The sequence below is a fragment of the Heliangelus exortis genome, chromosome 9, assembly GCF_036169615.1.
Source record: "Heliangelus exortis chromosome 9, bHelExo1.hap1, whole genome shotgun sequence".
Lineage (NCBI taxonomy): Eukaryota > Metazoa > Chordata > Aves > Apodiformes > Trochilidae > Heliangelus > Heliangelus exortis.
Genome location: NC_092430.1, coordinates 22,487,736 through 22,511,782, shown reverse-complemented (window position 1 = coordinate 22,511,782; position 24,047 = coordinate 22,487,736). Strand labels below are relative to the sequence as shown.

General features: G+C 39.3%; 1 protein-coding gene across 4 annotated transcripts in view; it reads left to right on the top strand.

Annotated features, from left to right (window-relative positions):
• Nucleotides 1–24,047, top strand: part of LOC139800035 (multiple epidermal growth factor-like domains protein 6) — a 188,025-nt gene that overhangs the window by 82,855 nt on the left and 81,123 nt on the right. For all 4 annotated transcript variants that reach the window (XR_011727553.1, XR_011727554.1, XM_071752718.1 and 1 more), the window contains exon 5: nucleotides 22,024–22,146. Coding sequence is in view for 2 of the 4 variants with exons in the window: in XM_071752718.1 (XP_071608819.1) it covers nucleotides 22,024–22,146 (123 nt within the window). In the remaining 2 variants the exon portion in view is untranslated. The remainder of the gene's footprint in view (nucleotides 1–22,023; nucleotides 22,147–24,047) is intronic.

The following is a 24,047-nucleotide window of genomic DNA, read 5'->3' as shown; positions in this document are numbered from 1 at the left end:
AAGAAAATTGCCTTCAGCATGTGGACCTTGCTCTCTGTTCTCATTTCATTCTATTGCTTCATTTGTTTTGTGAGAAACAGGCTGAGAAATTCCATTGTATTTTATCCAGAACCCACCTGCAACTAGGAGGTCACAGGTATTGAAAATGTGAGGAAAGGAAAGACATTTGTATGGTGGTTCTTTTCTTCTTCCTGGAGCATCTTCTGTGCATGGTTCACTTTGAAACAAGTGCTGAGATTCCAGGCATTCCTAGTGATCTGCTCCAGCCAGGTATTGACATTTCCCAGTTACCAGCTTGGAGAACCTGGTTTAAAAACCTGGTAAAAGCTTCTCCTGCTGCTGCTGTTGGACCTCAAGTGCCAGCAGTCCAAGGAAAAGCTGGTCAGCAGTGAACTCTATTGATGGAGCTGCACTGAATGATGCTGCCCAAGGAATTTGCCTGAAGTGAGAGGTGGATTGTGGAATTGTTTCCCTTATTACTGAGAAAATTGGGGTTTTTACCTTTCAGTTAGCTAAGAAACATGAAAATTTGTTGAAAGGTTTTTGTGACACAGGGAATAACGAGGACACGATTTGGCAGGAAGGTGGGAACCTGGGGAGTCCGATTTTCCCTTGAGGGTAATTTAAATCAGAAATAACTGGAAATCAGTGAGCTACCCAAACGTAAAAACTGAAGAAAACCAAAAAATGCAAATCTATCCCATTACCATTTTCCTTGTAAACTCGATGTATCTGATAAAGAAATCATTTAGAAATAATAAACATGCCATTTTTACAGTCACATTTCACAGCAGAACCACACTTCAAGGGCTATAATTGTGACCTACATTTTGAATTATTTGATAAGGCTGACCCCCCATGATGATCTCAAATTAAAATCTTATAAATTACCACTTTCTGGCAAATAGGCTTGCTGTTATCATTTTGCTCTGACATTTATTCCTTGCTATGGGTCACTGCTTTATTACTGTAAGAGCTTTTGGCCAAGTGCTGTTCCCAAAGCACAGGCAAGACGTGAAAGGTTAATTTCTTGCAAACTGTGAGAAAATGTTACTTCTCATTCACTTAGATTTGCATTACTGAATTTGCATTCTTTTTGTAGTATGTGTATTAGTATGTAGCTAAAATCCCTCACAGCAAATCAACCAATAAATTGCACTGAATTACAGTGCAATAATGAATTGCTTGTCATTTCATTTCCAACAATAACAAGAACACTTTTTTTTTTTTTTTTTTTAATGCTCTTGGCCAGACAATTAACATATTCTCTCTTGGTGTAACTCTGGAGTCTTTGGAGCTCTGCCTACAGAGTACTTGGCCCAGAAGTCCCAGGTGCCATAAAAGTTGATTGTTGTGTCCTCATCCCAAGGTGTCTTGGGCTTCAGCTTTTTCATAAAACTTGGGTTTGGATCTACTGCATCCTGAGTCTTCAGATGGACAGACAATTCCCCTAGACATTTGCAGCTGTACCTCTAAAGTAAAACAATTCTTGGTTGGCCAACACAAGACCAGGTGGGTTTTTCCCTCCAGGAAGAACCCTGTGAAGTTCTTGTTCTGCACATAAGTAAAATACATTTGGGATTTGAGAAGGGGACTGTATATGGGGGACTTCTTGGGATTTATCAGCCTCACCCTTCAGGGGGTGACAAGGCCAGAAGGTGACAAGAGTGGTGGGAATGCATAATTGACCTCTAAATAAAAGGTGGTGTGAAAAATTTCGTGTGATTTTTGAGGTATTAATATCTGCCTTCCCAGTGGGAAATTCTGCAGAGGGAACTGTTAATTATCTCCATACTCACTTGGGATTGAGGTGGAGGAGCTGAACAAATCTGTGATACCTGCATGCTGCCTGTGCAGCACTTCTTCCCTGGGAGAGTGAGATTGTCCTGAAAAAGAAGTGGGGTACAGCATGGGGCTGAAGATGGTAAATGCAACCCCTCTCTCTCACATCCCTTCAGTGTTCTCAGAGAAATTCAGCTGTGTAGAGCAGGAGGGAGGGAAACATTGACACAGCTCTTTGCCAGACAGAAATGATTAAAAAATGAATCATGGTCTCCACTGTGTCAGCATCACCAGTAGTTCCCTGCAGAAATAGGTTAATAAAGTTGTGGCCTAATTAAATCACAGCTCTTATTTGTCTTCTTGCCCATTTGAGACTGACATCTTCCAAGCTTTGCCACGACACCAGGCTTATGTGCCTTGTGCAGGGCAGTGCAACCAGGTGAGATGTTTTACACACTAAAGCCTTCTCCCTTTGTGGGGACTCCTATCAATTAGTTTCTTGTTTAATATTTGGGTTTGCAGATAGTTAGCATCAGGAAACAGCTGTGTGGCCTCTCCTGAGGCTTTCAGCATCACTAAGTATTCAATTCTCTCCAATTTTGACCACAGTTTTGTCAATGTTTTGACCACAGTGCATTCTCCTCCAGCTGCTGAGTTCTGAGGCTTCAGATAACAGAGAGTTAAATGTGTAACCTGGATGGAGGGAAAACCTATGGATCAGTAAGGGACTGCTTGGACTCATCCTTACAGCCAGAGGAAAATGAGCTGGGGGTTCTCAGGGAAAGCAGGCAAGTTGCACACCTCATGCCCAGTGCTGGTGGATCATTGGTTTCTATCTCAGGACATCAGGAGAGGCTGGACTTGGCTCTCAGTAATGTTGTGTAGTGGTTTGGTACCAGAAAGCAAAGTAGTTTAGGTTAAATATTAGGAAAAAATTCTTTCCAGAGAGGGTGATGAGGCATTGGAATGGGCTGCCCAGGGATGGGGTGGATTCTCCATCCCTGGAGGTTTTTAGAAACAGACTGAATGTGGCACCGAGTGCCATGGGCTGGGAACCACAGTGGCAGTGGATCAAGGGTTGGACTTGATGGTCTCAGAGGTCATTTCCAACCTGGATGATTCTGTGAAAGCACCAAATGAGGCTCTTTTGCAAAATGAGAGTGGTAAAATGTTCTTTATTTGCTGTATTGTGCAGTGTCAATGCACAACAGGGAATACACATGGAATATTTCAGCTGCACATCTTAGCTTTTTGGGCTTCACTAGGGTCAGGATATGGATCAGAGCATTTTGTGTGTCCCTGTTGAGTGTATATTCACTATAAAATAAAACTGACTTTTTGAGATTTTATTTTCTTCTTTAGTGTGTAAGCATATTGTGTGTATATTTTTGGTTTAGGCTTTTTCATTTTGAGTTAAGCTCACTAAAAGTTGTTTGTGTAGGATGTATAACTATGGCTATTCAAGAACCTGCTGTTATGATTATACTTTAACAAATAGCTCTGACATTCATTCCTTACAGGGCTGGGGTTTTGATTCTCATTCATACCTAAAGTGCTAATGAGAACATTTTGGAGTCACTTCTATAACTTTTCACTGTTTTCTTGTACAAGAGTTGGAGGTTTTGTCTGAATTGTAAGCCAGCTTTTTGCTTTTTTTTTTTTTTTTTCCAAGTGGATGAGATTTATTTTCTTTAGATAAACATCAGGGGCTTCAAGAATGACAAAACCACATTGGAGATTAAAAAAGATCAAAATTTGGCACTTCATGCTGTTTAGTTAGGGAAACAGTTCTTTTGAATGTATTGGTTTGGTTGATGCAAAGAAATTTAAGATTTTGCCCTTAAAGGTCTCATTTTATAACAATTACACAAGGACTTTTGGGCTGATGTTGAAATCAGGCATGTCTTCTGCATCAGATTTTATCCATCTGCTGAAGGTGTAAGCTGGGACCTTCTGACTGAAGGAAATCCATCCTCTTTTCCATCCATCCAGTTCCTAAAACTGTTTAAAGATTTAACAGCTGAGTAAGGAAAGAAGTTTGGTGATGGGTCACCCAGGCTTAGTGCCATGATACAAACTAAGTTGAAGAAAATACAAAAGAAGAATCCTGAACCTCAGATCTTACCACTTGGATGACAAATTTATCAGTTCCTTCTGAGTTGCCTGGAGGTGCTTTCTTAACTCTAAAGTTGGAACTTGCTGTGTTTAAGTGTCAATAGCAAATAATCTCATTTAAACCTTTGTGATAATTAAATTTCTATGTGATTTCACTGTGATGGTTTCAAAACTTTATCATTTAAGTAATAATGCAAATTACCCAATTCCATTTGTTCATGGCTAAGATGATGCACGATTGTATTATGGCTTGAAAGGGGGAGGTCTCCTTATTTTCTTGGAATTCTCAGCCTAGACTTGCCAGAACAGAAAAGCTGCTTGGATTTGATTTTTAAAATAGATAATGAAAGGAAAGGAAAAACACATTCAATTGCTTTAATAAGTCAAAATAATTCATAAGGGATACAGTATAGTAGTTTCATAGCTTGCAGGCTACTGGCTTGGAAGTTTTAAAAGATGTTCTCAAAATCTCTATTACAGAAAAGCTGTACCTTTTGCTCCCTTATATTGTCCTTTGAATGGCAACTCAAATTAGGTCCCTTATCAGGCTGAAGCAAGGACTACAGCTGTATCTCCAATATTCTGCAAATAGAGGATACCCCACAAATACAGAGGAAGTGGCAGCATTTCCATTTATTATTAAGTGTATGATGAGAAGAAATAAACCTGTTCTAGAAATGGAATATGATCCTTTCAAAATCTTTTGCCAAGAGAGAAAGTGAGTGTTTCTCTGTGCTGTAGAAGTCAGTCTGGAGCAATTGTCACTGAGTGGATGAAGGAGAATAATGAGAGTGTCTCTGCTGGTTTTATTCTGTTCCCCTGCTCCCCAGCTCCTTTCAGCCCTTTGCTCTGGTTCTTTATTATGAATTTCATTGACAGAAGACTCTATGAATTTGTCCCCTAAGTAAACACATTTCTGATTTAAAGAGTGCTGAAACTGCTCTGAGATACAAGTAAATGAGCAAAATGTGCTATTAACTCCAGGTGTAATTTTTGTCTGGCTGATTTTGTCTCTGGTTAGCTGCAGTTTATTTCAAACCAGACAAGTGAGGCAGTGGAAAGCAGAGGAATATCTTAGAGTGGTGTGGGCTGGCCAGGGAATGCAGCAGTTTTGCTGCTGAAAGTCCTGGTTTTGTGCAAGTTTAATTTAAAAGGAGGTTTCATTTAATGTGAGTAGCAAGGATACAACATGCAACTTCAAAATAAAAAAGACAGTATTAACTGTAGGTGTTCAGTGTTAAGGCTCCTGAGGTGATGTTTAGCTGGGTTATTATTCTTAAAAATTTAAATGCACAGTAGTTCTTTATGACAATCACTTATAGACATGATATTTGTTCCTGAGTAATAATTATTTGCCAACTTTTTTTTTTTTTTTGTCATCCTGGGTAGTAGTATTACCACACTGAAACTAAATTATATTTTTTAGATATTATTTTCTTCTCTTTAGTAGCATTTGGCAGCAGAAAGAATACTACATTTCCAAACTACAACATACCCATACTCCCTTCTGAGAATATTATGAAATTCAACTTATGAGGCACATTTTAATAACTTAAGTCAAATGTTCTCAAAGCAGACATAGGCAAAATACTAACTAAGGTAGTGTTTATATATAAGGGATGTTTTGGTATTTACAATGTAGGAAGGACTTATGACCATTTTATGGAGATTCTCGACCCAGAGATTTCGTAATCTCTTCAATTTGTCACTTTGATGGAAAGAAAATGCTCATGAATTTACTTTAAATAGAATTTTCTAATCATCCTGAGGAAAATTAGAAATATTTGGCAGATTAGCAAACCAGCCATTCATCTGGGGGGTTAAATGTGCTAACATGATCTTAACAAGCCACGTCTTCTTTTAACACATGCAAAGGACCAAATTATCTGCTGAAAGACTGACATTATGTAAATGTAACATTTGCTGGACCTCTAAACCCTGTGATTAAATTACTGTCTAAATTATTCTGCAATGTGAATGTCGCCTACAAAGGAAGGGAAGCTTTGAAAGAAATGATGGTGACATCTTCTGGGTTTGCAGTATTTCCATAATGAGTGCTGGAAAGGAACAGTTTGGATGTATAGCTCAAAATCTTAATGAAAGAAGGAGAACAGAGGATGTGACGTGAGGCAAACTTACTCTACTAAAAGGCAAATTTATCCCAGGGTTTCAGCAAAGCTTTGTTAGCAGAAGATGGCTCAGTTAAGAGGGGAATTTCATCCAGAAAGCAAAACTTTGCACTTGGAAGAGACTTCCCCAACCTAGGGGAAGTGCTAGGTCATCAGTGCAGGTAATCTGCCTTCACCTAGGACTTTGAGGAAGGCATTTCTGTAAAATAGCAACAAATAAAGCTGGAGGAGTGTCCTGAAATGCTGATATTGCAAGCAATTGTGTCCCTGTAAGGCTGGGTGTAAATTCTTCCCTGCAAATGGGTATCTCCTGATGCAGAAGAACTGATCAGTTAACTTGTGCTGTGTCATTAACTCATGTAAATTATCTGACTTGTGTTTCACTCCTTCAAAAAATTAAAATCTAGCAGAACAAATGTGCCTGGGCAAATGAAGGAATTGAATGTTTTATTAATTGCCTGTTTAGTTAAACTGTAACAACAACAGCAGGGAGAGGCAGCACCTCACCAAGTCAGTGATGGAGCCTCATGCAGGGTGAAGTGACTGACTGACTGATGTCCCTTTCCCAGAGTCCATGCTGATGGAAAGTTTATATTCCCCTGAAAATCCATCAAGAGCAGGTGTTCTGCTCCTTCAGTGCTTCCAAGAAGCCTCAGGTGGAAATTCAGCCTGGATGGAAAGCAGGAGAACTGGGATGCTCCTGGGCAGTCAGTCAGTCAGGGCTTGGCAACTGGATAACCCATCTTCATGGGAAGCTCTGAAGATTTCCCTAATGCTCAACTTTATTTCTTTGTCAGGGCTTCTACTCTTTGGTGGGGAGCTCTTCTCTCTCATCCCTCTGCTTGGTGCTCAGGGGAAGGATTTGGGGAGGCTGCAGGAGGGAAGGGCAGCTCCGAGGCCTTGGAGAGGGAGGGCTTCTGCTCCCCTTCCTCCTGCTCCGATGGGAAAATGTGTAATGACAGATAAAAGCAGGAAAAAAAGTGCTCCTGTGGCTGAGGCAAGAGGAAACTTTCTAGAGTGGTTCATTTGAGCTCACACTAAGAATAAAGAACTGAAGATAAAAAAAGGGAGGGGGGAAAACGACAGACAGGACAGGTATGAAAGCAAAGCAGCCTCAAGCTGATGCTGGGTTTCTGTGTTTTCAGGACTTCCAAACCTGACTTTCTCCCCAAGAACATCAGGTACTTTGTAAGATACCTTCTTAGGCACTGTGAATTTTGTTTTACCGGGTTATAAAACTTTTCTAGAAGAATTTTTGGAGTATTTATTGCAAAGTCTTTATTGATAAAGATGGTTGCTATGAGCTGATCTTCAGCAGATGAATTTGTGGGGTCCTTTTTAGCATGAATTTAGCATGTGTGGATCTCCACCATTCCCTGTGACAGTTCATAATCGAGAAGGCTCTTTCCAGCACATGGGAATCCCTCCATGTTTTCTCAGCAGCTAGAAGGGCCTTCTCTATTCTTTTTTTATAAATGTCTGTGGTTTTAAGTTGTAATGATGAGAAAATGCAGTGTGAACTTTTTACCTGCAATGCATGTGTGTTATCTTTTCCCAGGCAGCAGCAGAGTTTCCTCTCAGATGTGCCAAATCCTGCAATAGAAGTCAGTTGTATGGTTTAGATGTAACCAGCTTATTCCAATTCTGGGGAAATCCAGATGCAATTTCTAGATTAGTTCATTTTTTTCTGTGAGCTGAGTGATTGGGGTACTCTTTTCAGATGAAGCAAATCTCTCACAGTTCTACAGACCATTCATAAAAACAGCTCTCTGCCCCCAGCCCCCCATGGGATTTCCTTCAGTGAAAGAGGGAGTGAGAAGGGGTTTAATTCAGGTGATTTTGTAGTGGTTTATTTAATTCAGGTGATTTTGTAGTGATGCTACCTATTTCAGTGTGCTGCTATTTCCCACTTTAAATGGGTTGTGATGGTTTATTTCTTTTTGCTAGAAAAAGCTTTTTCTGTTTGGTTTTTTTTTTTTCGTTTCCCATCTTCTGAACCCTTCCTAATGGGTGGGAAGAAAAGCAAAAAAGTACTTGAGAGGGAAAAATACAAAACAAATAATTAAAGAAGCCTTCTAAACTGACCCCCACTCCCCAAAATATCTACTTTTTCAGCATAAACAGCATTAAAAAGGTTTGAAACTTCCCTTTTATTTAAACCTTGCCCCCACTGTCACTAAGGTACCACAACCCCTACACAACTGGGAAAAGACTGCAATGTGATTTATTGGTCTGTACTGTTTCCTCTTCTGAATTGGAAATATGATTTTCTGTGCAACTGCACTGATGTTACCTCCAAGATTCACTTCCTTTTTTTGTTTGAAAAGAAAATATTTATTTCTTTCCCCTTTTCTCTCCCTTTTCCTGTTTGGTTGGTGCCCTGTAAATGCACCTGAGAATTGCCTCTGTCCTAAGCAGTTTGGTTTGTAATTGAAAATACATGGAAAGCAGTTGAGTGCAAGAATCAGTGGTCTGTATATTCCCTGTTTTCCCAATTTATTTAAATTCTGGAGGCAATGAGATGCATAGGAATAAAGATTAGTTTAAATGCTCTGAGAGTGAGGGCTGGCTCTATATTTTATTACCTCTGAAATAAATAGTGCTTTTAGTTAGACCATAATCCTTGGTAAATCAGAAATTTGGTCATTTCTGGCACAAACATAATTACTTTTTCACAATCTTGGTATTGAGCTTACACGTGTTTAACTATAAACTGAACTTTATCCTTTATTTTTCAGCATTAAAAAGAAAAAGTAGGCTAAACTTCATCTATAGATGAGGTATAGAAAATAATTTCCCAAAGCCCTTCATAAATATGACACTGATTCATTGATATACAGACCATTAGCAGTTAGTCTCCTCTGTTCATCTATCATTTCAATTATCTCTAGACTTCCCCAGGGTCTTTGACAAATGGGAGACAATTTGCATTTTGTACATTAATGACCTTGGTAGAATTTGTAATTTTTTTCCTCCCCATTCTATAATTATACTTTGAGGGGAACCCCCCCAAAAAAACTCCAATTGTCCAGTTCATAATTGAATCAGAAGTCTTCGTATGCTGGGAAGGAAGGAAGAAATAAGGACAAAATTACATAAAATTATTTTTCACTTTGTGAAGAACTACCTGAGGATGGGGAAGTTTATTGTGAGGTAAGCATGAGGTGTCCTTTAGAGGGGAATGTTCCCTCTCTGGGTTAAGAACACAACCCAAATCTTGGCCTCACAAGAGTTGTTGATCTTCTCCCAAACCAATTGATTTCTTTCTGAAAAAGCTGTCTCAGAACTATGGGCTATATTAGCACCACAGTTGGCTACTTAGGAAAAAGGCAAGTTGCTAGAGCAATAATTTATTTATTTATTTTATTATATATATTATACTATATATATTTATTTTAATTTTTTGTCTAAAATTGCCAAGTAGACCTTCTTAGCTTTATGTTATATAGGAGAATGCCTAATATGTTCAACCATTAATTTTCTCCTCTCCCATCTTTTGAACCTTTTGTGCTTTTTGCTCTCCTGGTGTAGCTGCCAGGTTTGAATATTACTTATATTGGTCACTTTTCAGAGCTCTCCCACACTTAAATAGATAGTGCAGAATTATCTATATATTATCAGTTCTTTTTGCTGTTTGCTAATGCTCATTGTGTGGCTACCCTGGAAAGGAGGTGGAAGCACTTAGGAATTTTTGTGGGCCAAAGAGGAGGCACAGAGAAAGTAAAACTCAGAGCTTCAGTATCCTGAGATGGAAGATCAGCTGTGTCAGTCCAAAAGCTTCATGTCCAACTTTGAGGGTTTTGGGGCAGTGCCTTGTTTTTGCAGGGATGTGTATGCAGTGAGAGCATCCCAGGTGATGAAGCTGCTCCCTGGCTGCTGCAGGAACTTTCCCCAGTTGTTAAAAACTCCCCGTTGCCATCAGTAACAGCAGTGTGGTATCTGAGATACCAGAGTCTTTGCTTTTTCCTTTGAACATGAACTCCCTGCAGTCTCTCAGACAACATTAGGTGGTAACTGTTGGCAACAGCTCGGATGTTAGGAGGGACGTATGTTTCTGGCTAGATTTTCAGAACCATCCATAACATTATCCTCCATCTACTTTGCTAATATATCACACTTTCCTTTTGTGCATCAGAATGAATTTGGCTGTCTCTTCCATGCAAAAAAGTAATTAGGCTGGGTGGAATGTGAGGAATTTAGTTTTTGATTGGAACCGAAGGGTGAAATTCCAAATGGGGAAACCTTGAGCTGTGAACTGGCATCGACCTTACAGCCCCAGCACTGCCATGCTCACGTTTAGGAGGGGCTTCTGCACACAGAGCAAGAAAAGCTTTGGTTTTAAATAGTGCTCAATCCAGTCTGGAGGAGGTTCAAGCCAGGCTGTTCAGCCTTGAATCCTTCTGACGTACGTTGTACAACTGTTTTTCCACATGCTAAAGAGCTGGCAGTGTTTGGTTTGAAGAGGTTTGGTTAAATGAGATGTTCTGAGAGGTCTGTAAGAATGAGCTAAAGATCAAGGTAAAACATATGTGCTGATTTATTTCTTTACTCTTCTGAAAACAGGACTCAGATGCTAAACAGTGAAACGTATTTGTCTTTGCCTAAGTTAGGTGTGTTGCACACAAGTGGATCTGTATTTATTTCCATGCAGTCTCTGTGACCATAGTTGGATTTTTCTGCCCTTCATAGTGTTTGTCCCTTGCTGTCTGTTTTTCATTTATTGAACAGCTACAATAGATTTTAAGAACTTTATTTCTAATACATGTGCTGCTTACAAGTATTAAATTCAATACTTTGACCTTACTGCTGCTCAGAAATTATAGTTGGTTATCCTAAACCCAGCAATTTTACGGGAGTGTTGTTAACATTTTATAACAATACCCCCTTTGTTAATAATGAGGAACACAACAAGATGTCTGCTGTTCGCAGTGAGGGAGGTAAAGGAACACTTTTCAAAGGGTAAGATGATTGTGATTGAACAGACCAGCTGACGTAGCAACTTTGAAGTTTTAAATTATTTACACCATCTCACTGATGCCTCGCTGAAAACACAAACACAACTTTATTTTTCGTTATACCCCCTGAAAAAAAATTGAATATGACTCCATCAAAACCAGATGCCTGACAGCCAGAGAGATTTAAAAGGCAAATTTAGTTTGTATTGGGAACCAGAGTGTAAAGTTTGGGTTCCATAAAACTGTCTCTTTCTGGCTCTGGCATGAATCACTTTAAGCAACGCTGGATTAACAATTTCAGCCCTCTAATTTCTGCCTGTGATCACCTTTGCCATTTGACAGTTTGAAAACCTTGAGCTCACATGTTTTTATAACCAGAACTCCCAGGCTGTAAAACTTCAGTCTGGTACCTCTGCTAATGACAGGCACTGCACGTGGGGAGCACATGTGCTTGCAGAAGTGCTGAAGGTCCCAGGTTCAAATGCCAGTGTCAGGCTGAGGTAACTTTCTGCCAAATTGTTCTTTCTGCAGAGTGTCTGACTTTACCCATCACGCTGAGCCTGATTTATTTCGTTTAAAGGAGACCTCTGTGCTGTTCTGCTAGGAAAAGCCCTGAGAAATCACAGCTGTCCTCTGGCACTCGTTAATTTAACTGGAAAAAGAGAAGTTATTTAAAAGAAATGTTGTTTCTTCCATCCGTTGTTTTGAGCTTGTCACTGATAAAAACTGCTTGAACTGCTTCAAAAGGAATGTTTTATATATGTATATGTATATTACTTTTTTTCTTTCTTTCCCCCAAGTTTGATTTAACTCCATAGCCAAGCTGAAATGTCCTGCTTGAATTCCTTAGTGGGAATTCCCTTCCAGTTCAAGGATTCTCACCTCACTGCCACTTATGGTGAGAAGGATCCTGACCTCTCTGGAATATTTAGCTCCTCTTTAACACTAAGTGAAATGGGTGTCTTCCTGAAGCACTCAGGGGTTCCCTTTCCTCAGGGTGCTCTGTCCCAAGCAGTGCTGCTCTGTCTGGGTGCCATTCTGCACTCCTCAGCAAACCTGCCCTGCACTCACACCAAGAAACAGTTAACAAGCACCCATTGGTGTCAGATATCTAAGTTAGAAGAATTCAGAAGACAAATTAGGCAATGAAGTCTCTGGGAATAATGACTTCCCTTGGGTTTCTTTACAAATTAAGCTGATGAAGATTTAATCTTTTTCTTCTTCTTCTTTTTTTTTTTTTTTTTTTTTTTTTTCCTTCCCCAAGACTTCCTTCTTTGCCCTTGACACAGAAGATCAGTTACTAGAAGGCAGAGTGACTGAGTGCAGCTCAGTGCTAATGGCATCTGTCTGTGTAAACCCAGTAATGAGTTCTCATTTATGTCTGTTGTAAACATGCAACCTGGTTGTAGGGCTGTGTTTCAGCCACGATTACAGGGAAGATACTTTCTGTAGTAGAAAGGGAGATGACGTTACAACTATAGTTAGCAAAGGAGTTGTTTTTTTCAGGGCAGTGAGTAATTCTGCCCACATAACTGTTAGGAAGATCACCTAGGAATGAAAAACAAGAGATGGGAGAGTATATTTAGGAGCACACAGGGAGAAAGAAATATTTAACCCATTTAAGTCAGCAGAGGAGCTGCTCGTTGCTGTTTGATCTAATCCCAGGCTGCATCTGGTGACAAGTGGAGCCTCTTCTGCTGGTGACTGACACTGACTGGCAAGGAGAACTATTAAGAAAAATCAGAAAAGAAAATAGGAGTTTCAATTTAAATCTCAGTAATGAATTCCACTTCTAAACCAGAAGCTGGGCACACATCATCTTTTCTCTGCTGAGAAATCTTTTAAGTTCATTTCAGTTTGTAATGGCTTTGGGGGAAAAAAAAAAAGTTTTCATTATTCATGTGAAAAATGAACTAATTTGCTCACATGCTTAGTCCTGGGGTTAATTATATTATGAAAAAGAATAGTTTGTAAGGAACTGGCTTATTACAATAGGAGTGCCCTGAAATTTAAGCTGCTTAATTTGTTAGCTTGTTCTGACTGTACTGGTGCAATAATCAGCCTGTTTGTATGGTAAGCAGGAACTTCTGGACCTGCAGCTCAGTCCTGGACCAGGGGCTGTAGGCAGGCAGGATGGGTGATGTGGTTGCTCTCTGGGTGTTCTCAGTCACTTTGCACCTCTGGTCCTGGCCACAGAGCTGCCATGACATCAACTCCTGTTCTGTACCAGATGGGAACCTGCCCCAGTGTGAACTGAAGTACCAAAATGTATTTTGTAATGCTTGAAGTGTCCCTTGTCTGAAGTGTTGCATGGAAGTGAAGGACATGGCTGGGTTCAAACATGTATTATTCTTGGACTTGATTAGAGGGATCAGTTCTTTTGCTGAGTACAGAACAAAGAGAAAATTAGAATAAAAACCTAAGTCTATTCTACATTTGTAGCACTTTTCTTTTTCATCCTTACCTAAACTAGAAGCTAAAACTGTGAATTGAATTTCCTTTATGTGAATATTTGGAAGCCAATTTCCAGCTGTAGTGCCCAATTCCCTGTTCCTGCATCCTGCTGCCTGGTGCTTGCCCTCCTCAGGCTTTTGCTGTCACAAACTCGAGCTGCTGCTATACATAGATTTCCAACTAATAGCCCAGCAGAGCTTTTAACCATCCCATGAAGCACGTGGGTACCAAAACATGCCACCACTCACCTGGCACAATCAGACCCAGCATTACAGGTATTCCTTGGAGCAAGCATATTTATTTCTGTTTGAAACTGTCCGTTCGCCTTTTTTCCTGGTGAGCCTGAAAGGCATCAACAACGTGCAGCTCTATCTTTATCTCTGCTTTTGTTATCTCTGTGTTGGACTATCACAGCACTCTTCATAGGAGTTGACATCTTAAATCTCTTAAAAATACAGGCTGAGCAGGATGCATGAGCTGCTGCCTTCCTTCCCTTCCTGTGCTCTTTTGATTCCAGTGCTGGATGGCACTGAGCTTCTCTTTGGTCTTGAAGATGCTGGCACTAGCTTGCTACCTTCAGGTTACTTCCATCAGCATCTGACTGTCACTCTGCTGTTATCTTGGCCTCAGACCCTCCATAATTTTACATAACCTAGATTTTTTTAATAATATGGAAGCAACCAGTTCTTACAGAGATTTATAAAACTTAACCCTAATGACCGTAAATGCTAAGCTTTTAGAAATAACCCAGCATTATATATATATTTATTCTGTATCCCTTTTCAGTTAAATTCTGATGACCTGATTTGTAGGGGATCATGAGAAGCTGAAGGAAAATCAGAAGTTTCTTGAGGAGCAGGAAGTGGACATCTTGTTATGAATCCTAAAAAATATGGGGGAAAGACCCAGCCTTAGCTTGTGACCAAGTGGCTGATACCTCCTAAAGGACAGCAAAAAGTCTGTCTTGGGTTCAAGGTGCTCTTTGTGAAATCCCCTTTGGACATCAGGACCTGGCTTGTGGTCACAATTCGTGCTTGGGATTTAGCACTCAAAGCTTAAGAGAAATCCAGTTTTAAGAGTCCTGAGGTCTTGCTAATAGTCACTGCTTTTGAAAATGATCTTTAAAGAATGTTTGCCTGCCTGCAAAATATGTAAGTGCTTACATTGTGGAGTGGAACTCTTGAAGGTCAAAAAGTCTTTTCTTGCTGGTACTGGAAGTTAGATATACTGCAATGAGAGAGTGCTTTTGTTAGGGTAAAAACCCTTGTGTCAAAAGCAAGGGCTTTTAAGGATGTCACTGCAGAGTCTTGAATTCTTTCTTAAAAGGCTCCATTTTGTGGCATAAAAAGTCGAAGCAGAAAGAAATCCATCCCTGCGGAGCTCTGATGCAAGGAAAGTTGCAGTACAGCAAATTATGCTTTCTTTTATGTTTTGCTCTTAACCATCATATCAGGCAAAGGCAAACACTTGTCTAATTTGATAAAATATCTTTAATTGCAGCAACGGTACTTGAGGTTTGGGCTGGATGCATAAGCTCTGTTTGTAATCATAGTTCCAGCCCTACTCCACAATCATCTCCAATCGTTGCCAATTAGCATCTGTTAGTCTGTTGTTGCTTAATTCAAATTATTCTAAGATGTTTAGTTGCATTATTCATACCTTGTCTGGGAAAATGTGTTTTAAAAATGAGTACTATTACAGGACTGCATTATACTGTGATAGATTCCCCCCCCCATTTCGCTTTGGATGTAGAAAGGAAAACTTTATGCATGATTTAGGTTCTGCATTTCACTTTTAGGAAATAATTTTCTACTTGATAGAGAGTTTTAGAGGGATAATAAAAAATCAAAGCTGGTGGTTTTTTACCTAACATTTTTTGGGAGCTGTAAAATGTCATTGATGCTCAGGACATTAGGAATAAAAAGAAGAAAAAAAGAGAGCATGTATATGGTCACAGAGAACTGTCATAACCAGGGATAGAGATTTTAAAAGTACTTTTAAATTCCAATTTTAAAAACTGACTCTAGTCTTCAGTTATTTGAGAGCAGGAGGAGAGCTTGGGGTGGAACAGGACATCTCTGTGCCTGCAGCACATCCCTGACTCTTCTCTGCTATTGCACGGCCTGAATTAGGTGCAGTCTAACACAGCAGTGCTTGCCAGCATCTCAGGTTTTAGGAGCTTGTTGTTTGACTTATTTAAACTTTGAGTTTGTTTTTTTTCCCCCCAGGGAATTTTATTCTGATTTCAAAGGAGTTATTGTCATTAAGTGCAGATGCTTGATGAATCTGGTTTTTTTCTTCACGTGATGATTTTAATAAATAAATATTAGCAAAATACGTTTAATGAGGGGATTTCCTTGATTTTGGTTTTGCATCTAAGTTCCATGAAATGGAATTTGTAGTGCCCTGGTTAAGAAAAGAAAGCAAACCATGGCAGACACCCCCACCACCCTCCAGGGGACGTGGGCCAGGCACTCATTCATTCCCTGACTGATGTTCTCTGCATTTATAAACATGACGTGTGGATAAAGAGGAATGAGAGCAGCAGTAACAATAAAAAAATGAGGCAAAATAAAAGAAGGAGGTGATAACTTATTAAAACAGAAGCACTGCAGCTGCCAGTGGAGACAGTGGCAATGATGGGTGTTTCCTGGGAAGAGTCTGGCCAACTCCCAGAGAAGTTTGCTTCACTAATCAGATGCCTGTTAATAACAGCTCAGATTTATGATACTTCATAACAGCACAAGAAGAAATATTCATCCTGTTATTGACTTTGTGGAGGAAGAAAACCTAATAAAGCATTAAGAGTGCTTAATCAATACACATGTAGGACTGTGCTTGACTATCAGAATGAGAAGCTTTGTTTTCTATTCAGGCAGGTAATTTATGGTTAGCGCTGGAAGTGATGGATGTAATTTCTGTTTTAGAGACAATTACTGTTACAAAGCTCCTGCACAAAACAAAAGAAAAAGACAAATGCAGTCTCTGGGGTGTGGGCATTGTGCTCTCCTGCCTGCCCACTCTATTTGTTCATTACATTATATTTACATCCAACTTTGTGTGTGTGTTTTATGCATTCCTGAGAACTGCCTCGTGTCGTGGCACTGAGTGGCCTTTAAAGTTCAAATCAACTTTCTCAGGTTTCAGGATTTTTTTTTTCCAGACATCTGGTTTGGGTTGCAGACCATCTGGCCCATAATTTTAAAACCCAGCATCTAATCCTGTAAGTTAAGGAGCTACCTATATTTCCAGGATCTTTACTGCTTTTTAGGAATTGAATTAAATTACTTAGATCTATAAATGAGAACTTGTTAACTGTGCATTGTGATTTGCAGACACTTTCTTGTAACACCTCCTTATAAAAGCAAAATGTAATACATTCATATGTCCTCCTTTGTTCATGAACCAGGCACCTCTGATAAATGCACCTAGATGTATGCCTCAGTGTAATTTGCACATCATAAACTATATTTAGGCTTTCATTCTAACCATTATGAGGGGTTTGTACCTGAAAGTATTAGAATTATGTTTTCTGAGTCAGGAATTTACATCTCTAAATTGCTGCTAAAGTCAATATAAGCTGCCAGTGCCTGTTAGAGAGGGTAATCAGACCTCTTTCTTAGATAAAGATATTTAACATTTAGATTCCTGAAATCACACCAGCTTCATCATAGTCTTCAGAAGAAAATCCCAGCTGGGAAGAAGTAATACTAGTGAAATGCCATCATCCTCCTAAATAAACATCTTCTTGTTACTTTGGCCCTTGATTGAAGCCCGATGTGTTAGCCTAACACTTTTAAACTAATAAAAATAACCTCCCCTCTCCACGGTGGTGGGCTTTGTTCCTGTGGTATTGCAATAACAATGTGAATGATTTTACAGATTTTATTCCACCTCAGTGATTTATTGCCAGTCCAGAGAGCTCTGACATGCACTGGAGTCAGCGGCTTACGGGTCAGAGCACAGGTTAGCCCCAAAGGCTGGTCACTGAGATGGCAACTTTGCCTCTGCTTCCATTAAATAAATAAAGTTGCTGCTCATATGCAGCTGCTGAATACAGGAACCTTGGCAAAAAAAAAGGTTTTAAACAGTGGGTGCAGTTACAAGATTGTTTTTGGTGGTTTAAAATTTTTTTTTCTTGTTCGTATTAATACCTGTTGCATCAGTTTGTTATACAGGTTAAATATATTTTTAAATACTTTTCAGCTACAGGCAGTGAGTTAGCTGCTTTGTCCCAAAGATCTAAACATACAAATTGTTGCCAAAATTAAGTAGTGATCCAGTCCATTGCTCTCCTGATGCAGAGCAAGGGCCTCTCCTTGCAGGGTTGCTTTCTCCTTCAGCCAGTCTGTCCAGGCTTGATCCCTTCCTGCATTTTAAAGATGCAGAGTTCAGCTGCATGCAGAGGACCTGCAGGGCTGCAGCCCTCCCCAGCAGCTCAGTGTAGAGGTGTGTAGAGGAGACTTCTGCCCTCATGGCTTTCTGCTTTTCAGCTATTATTTTTTTAAATTTTTCCTTCATCTGCTTGCTTGAGAGTACTAGTGCAGGTCATTTCTGCTCGGTTTAAATTTGGAATTACCAATTAAAAGCACTTTGTCCGCTGTCTGCCTTTATGTAAAGTTTTCATTTATTTGTAGGAAATCTGAAATCACCTAGACTTGCAGAAAAACTTGGTGAAGGATTGCTTTCCCTTCTCTGACTTGCTCTGTGGTGGGATATTTTCAGGCAGGGAGTAAACAGCATTAAACAAGACTACAGAAGCAGTAGACTGGGAATCAGGCTGCATTTAGCATATAGCTATTAGGCATGTTTAATTGGTCAGAGGTCATCTGTTCCATGAAAAAAAAAAATTAAAAAGCATGCATCCATATAAATTAAATGTTTGATTAATTTTTTAGATAAAAGAGTACCTTTTCACATATTGTGGAGAGCATGAGACATAAACACATGTCTACAATCCACATTTTTGAATCCTAGTGGATTTAAAATACGCTTTGGATTATTTTTTTTTCCACAGGTATGGCAGACAGATCATATATAAAGTTAGTATCAAGTTAATCTAGATGAAGGGGGTGGGAGGGATTTCAATTGTTTTTTTTTTTCCTTTAAGATTTGAAAAGGCAGGATTGAAAGCTCACATGGAGTCTGTCCCAGGGATGGTGTTTTTGTGTTGCAACATTGGTGTTATAAATAAATTTGAAGCATTGCAGTAACACACATCACATTTATTTTTTTGAAGCGCCTCCAGCATGTCATTACAGATGGATTGATAGTCTTGATAACATTGAACTTTTGTCAGACCTAACCTGGCAGATTTGTTACATGTCAGAAATTTTCTGTCATTTTTCTTGCTATTCAAAAGGCAAATATATTTGCAACCTTGAATGACATTGAATATGGAAAGCAGACAGAAATTTATCACTTGACAGAATTGTTGTTGTTCTGGGGCTTTTTTCCCCTCTTCTTCACAGTGGCAAATCTACAACTGGATTTTAAAATTCTGACTCCTCTCTGTGTTTCAGGAGTACAGAACAACTGTGATGGCAGCTTACAAGAGCTATGTGAACTGTCTTTTTACAAATGTAAAACACGTTCTTTATTACTTCACATTCAGATAATTTATTTTTCTGCTTCTTGGACTGAGGCAACTTCTGACCTTTCTTAAAAACTTGGCAGGATACAGGCAGTGAAGAAGGTCTTGCTCAGGAGACAGGAAAGCAAAGGATGCAGATGTTTAGAGAGCAAATTTTCATAACACTGAGGCTAAAAGTAATTTGGTTTTTACCCAGTGAGGCTGTGGCTTCAAACGTGAGTGCTGTGAAAGAGGGATAAAGCTGGATCAAAACTGCTTATTTTGGTGTCTTAAAATAAACTATAATTTAAGTCTGTGGTACGCTGATCAGCTTTAAATGCTCTATTTGTTTTAAAGAGAAATGACAATGGAAAGGCAGGTTTTCTGGTGTAAGAAGCAGCAAAGAAATGGTGGAGAATTTTCATCAAAGGATGCAAACAAATATTAAGGTAGGGAGAAGCAAGTCTTGGACAGAGAATTAAGATGAGAGAGTTGGAAGAAGATGAGGCTGTCAGTCACAGAAATGTCAATGCTGATCTGGGGGCAAAATTCCAAGATGGACCCCAGCATTTTATGCTGAGCAAATAAGAAAAAGACTTTTGACTGCTAATAGAAAAATGCTGCAATCCAAAGGACCAGCATTCTATACATTAGTATGCAATAGCACTGTACACTTCCAAATGTATAATACCCTAGTGAAATCAAGAGGATAATTATTAACTCCTCTGCTGGAAAGATTTTCTTTCAATGTTTTAGTTCAAAATGCCACAGACACCAGTGTTAATAAATAATTGGGCTGTATATCATACACCATATCTCTTAGGCAATATTTTATGCTACAAAGTCATATAGAATTATAGTTACCAAACACAGTGTGGGAGAACAAAGTCGTTCTTCCTATTATTTTGTTAAAAAAAAAAAAAAAAGCAAGAGATTTTATTAGTCCTCAATACTAGTATAAATAGAAGTCAAAGCCATGGAGAAGGGTTATTATGTGGTTCATTACTGTTTATTACCACACAGCACATCAAGATGTCTGCTAGAAGGAGTAAATCATTTGGAACATGCCTGGTTTGTCGATCTTCTGCAGGATGCTCAGCACTACTGTGCCTTCTTCCTCTGCTCTGAGGAATATGTCTCAAATCTGTCACCTGTCATATGTTCCCTCTGTCTCTTGCTGAAGAGAAGGGAACAGACGAATGTCTTATTTTGGTGTGATTTGTTTTTTGCATTTTGGAGCAGAGGGGAGTGTTTTTCTTCTGAAAAGTTTCTGCCTAAACTGTGTTGCTGTAAAACCAAGAGCCTTGCTGACTGCACGTGAGTTAGGATTTGATTTGTTTTGTAGCTCTGAGATAATTTTATAATATCTTACCAGTGTTTTTCAGTATCACTGAGGACAAAGAAAGTTTTATTGTGTTATCCATGACATTGAATTTAAACCTGTAGACAAATAAAATGGGTTTAGTGAGTTCATGCCTCTTTAGCTGCACTTAAGTAAATGTTGGTGGTGTTTAACACACTTTTCTTTAAACTTTTTAATAGTATGAAATGTCCTCAGCAGTTTCGTTTAACCTTTCACTTCTAGCCAAAATCAGTAATGAGCTCATAAAGTTAAGCTCAAACTCATTGAAGGACTAATAAACCTTGGTACGTTTTAGACTTGAACAGCTAAGGATTGCATTTGAAAAGCCCTCATCTCTATTGCATGAATGTGAAATTCTTTCCTTTTTTTTTCCATTTGTCTTTACAGCACTTTGTATTTCTTTTGTCTGGAGTTTAATTAGAAGTTTTTTAAAAGCCCCATTTCCCCTCTGGAGACAGAGTGCTGCTAATATGAACTGCCTGTGAATTTTTTTAGTTTTAACAATCATGGCTATGCTTATCTTCTGTTTCTTAACCTTCCTCCTCCTCCTGCCTTTCTTACTCTCTAGCCTGAACAGACTGGGTGATCTCTACCAGTGCCAAGGGCTTTGCAGATGTGGGCTCTGTCACCTGTGTCCTCATGCCAGGTTTTGGGAATGTGCTGTGTCCCTTTAGCCCTGGCTTTCTCCATACCAACACGCTGAAGGGCTCTGCTCTGCCAAGCTGCCACTTCAAGGCATTTGTCAACAAACTGAGTAAAAGTTACCCACAGCTCCTTATTGTCACCCAGGTTTGTTGCTCTCCTTACTTACCCCTGCACTGCATGGAGCATGTGTCTGTCTGATGTTAACTCTTCAGAGAGAGCAAAGCAAGAAAGAGAGAGTTGCACATGTCCAGAACACATGAAATCTCTGCAGCAAATACCTGCTGCTTTTGGTAGAGTTAATACCCCATATGACAAATTTTCTACTTTGGAAATACTGCCATACCATCTGTTGTCTCTGATCGTGTTCAGCAGAGCAGCATTACTGGCCTGATGAATTTTGTCACATTTCTTCAGAAATTCTTAGTCAGGGTATGTAAGTACACAGGTTAAAAAGAAAATGTCTCCACTGTTGATTTTTCTCTGCTTTTTTGTTAGTCTATTACTTATTTACACAGTTCCTTTATGTTTTTAATCCATATAAATATATATAAAGGTCTGAATTTCCCTATTCAAAATCCTGCAGGCAAACAAATTTGATCAGGTATGGTGGGTTGTGTAGATAGTAGTGTACACATAGAAAGAGAGACCTTAACTCTTGATTTACCTCTTCCTGAGGTTTTTAATCTCTGCCATGACTTCTAGAAGTAGCCACAAACAAGCTGGTGGAACTGACAGTATAAAGATTGTTCTTAAATCTTGTTGCACAGGAATGAGAAGCTGGGGAGCTGCTCTAGCCTGCAGCTGGAGCTGATGGACTGCAGCTTACCTGGTGTAGAAGCTGGGGAGACAAGTCCCACAGTTGCTCTTCTTATATCAGGGTCCTTAGCTGTGTGTCTCAGAAACTTTCTCACCTTGTCACATCAGAATCATATGTGGTTGTCCTCAAATACCTGGGCTAGGTGGCCAACACCCACTCCTTACTGACTGCCATATCCTTTCTTCCCACAGATGTGAATGAGTGCACCACGGAGAACGGTGGCTGTCAGAACCAGTGCTGTAATACCATTGGCAGCTACCACTGCAAATGTCCAGTGGGCCAGAAACTGGAGGAAGATGGAAAATCATGTGGAGGTAATGTTTGGTACTCTGTCTCCCTGCTATTAAGGAATTAGGGAAGACACTGGAATAGAAAAGGAAATAGTAGCTTTTATCTGGAGCGTGTACTCAGAGTTGTCAGGAGTGCAGATCTTCTCATGTTTGGATTATGAAGATGAAACTCTAAGAACACTTCAAAGGGTTGTTGCTTTTTTTTTTTTTATTTTTCTGAAAAAATGCTATCACTTAACCTGGATTGGCTGTGCCATGTTCTGATTATGGAATTTCCATAATCGGAATCATCAACTTAAAAACTGGAAGAATTGTATATGCTTGATAGCATTTCATATGACTCTAAAACAAAATGGCTCTTATCAGAAAAGACACATACACTTTTGCATTTCAATCACAATTCCAAAGCTAGAGATTAACTGAATAAAAAAGGATTTCAGACCACATGGTATGTAAACCCATTTGTATTCTTCTTGAGGGAAATACAAGTCCAGTTAGTGTATTAGAGAGTAAAATTTTGTTCTTAGGCAGAAGCTTGACTTTGTGTAGATGCAAAACATCATGTGAGCTTATGTTGGAACACATCATGAGTTATGGGCAGACCTCATAAAGATGAATGCACTGGTAAGTAAAGGGGGTATAAAAAAGCCCATCCATCTGTTGACCTTCAGTCCTTACATTTTTGGCATCATCAGATGCAAAAGGCAGAGGGTAAAGGCAGGTGTGAAGTAGACCCATGCTCAGTAGACTGAGCAGTTTTTTCTTCTTCAACTCTCCTCTGACACCAGTAATGGATGTTGGCTGCCATATGATCCTGTGTGTACTGGCTGTGTGCCTGGATCTCACCCTCCATTGCATTTCATGGCTGCATGAGGGTGTCATTGGTGTTTTTTGATTATCTCAAGATGAAAGGTGCTCTGTAGGTTTTTATGAACTGTATTATCTTTTCACAAGAAACCATCTTCTCTGGCTTTTCCTTTTTGCATAGCATCTCACCACTTCCTTTCTTCAAGGATTTCATTTTACCATTGTCCTTCAACTCCCCTCTTAAGGTTTGTACAAAGCAATGTATTTCTTAGTTGTGGTCATATTCTTCGTACTAACTTTATAATTTATTTGGCTGCACTCCTTTTTTTCACTGGAACATTGTAGAATTATTTTTCACAGCAAGCTCCCATTTGATATCCAACTTGACAGTGTAAATAAGCAGTAGATGGTATTTTGTTTTGATTGAAGTTTTTCATTGTGGTCCTCTGTGCTTTCATTTTGGGCTTTTGAAAGCTCAAAGCAGAAATATTATGCATGATTCACAGATCCCTCCTACTTCACCTCACTCTTTCCTCTTTTGGGGGCTGGTTGGTAAGATGCCTGTGAACCAGTGTATAGCTCTCTGTGTTGATGACTACTTACTGCTTTCAGATCTGAAAAAAATGAAGTTGTTGAAAGCAGGGGTCCTAGTGATTGCAATCCTAAATTGCTTGGCGTGGCAAGAGCCCTGTTTCCATTAAAATAGTTCTGTGTTAGTAAGTTAATTAAATTAGTGTTCCTTCTGGACAATTCTGCTGTTCTTAAAAGATACTTACTTAACATTCTAGTATTTTGACATTCTTTAGTAACTTAGAGTTTAAGATACTTGATTCTTTTTTACTACATATTTAACCAGGAATCTTAGGAGAATAACTTATTAGCCATTTGAAAGTCACTTTTTGAATCTTCAAGCAAAACTGGAGACATACAGCAAACTGGAAATGCTCAAGTTGTAGAAAAAAGCAAACATATCAGTGGCACTAATTACACCTGAATTTCCATGCAGATGACAGTGACAACAAGCACGTGGCTATACTGACATGCAAGACAAGTTCTTCAGCCAAATTCTGGCCATCATCACGTTACAATAGAAGTAACTTAAGGGTTGATTATTACAT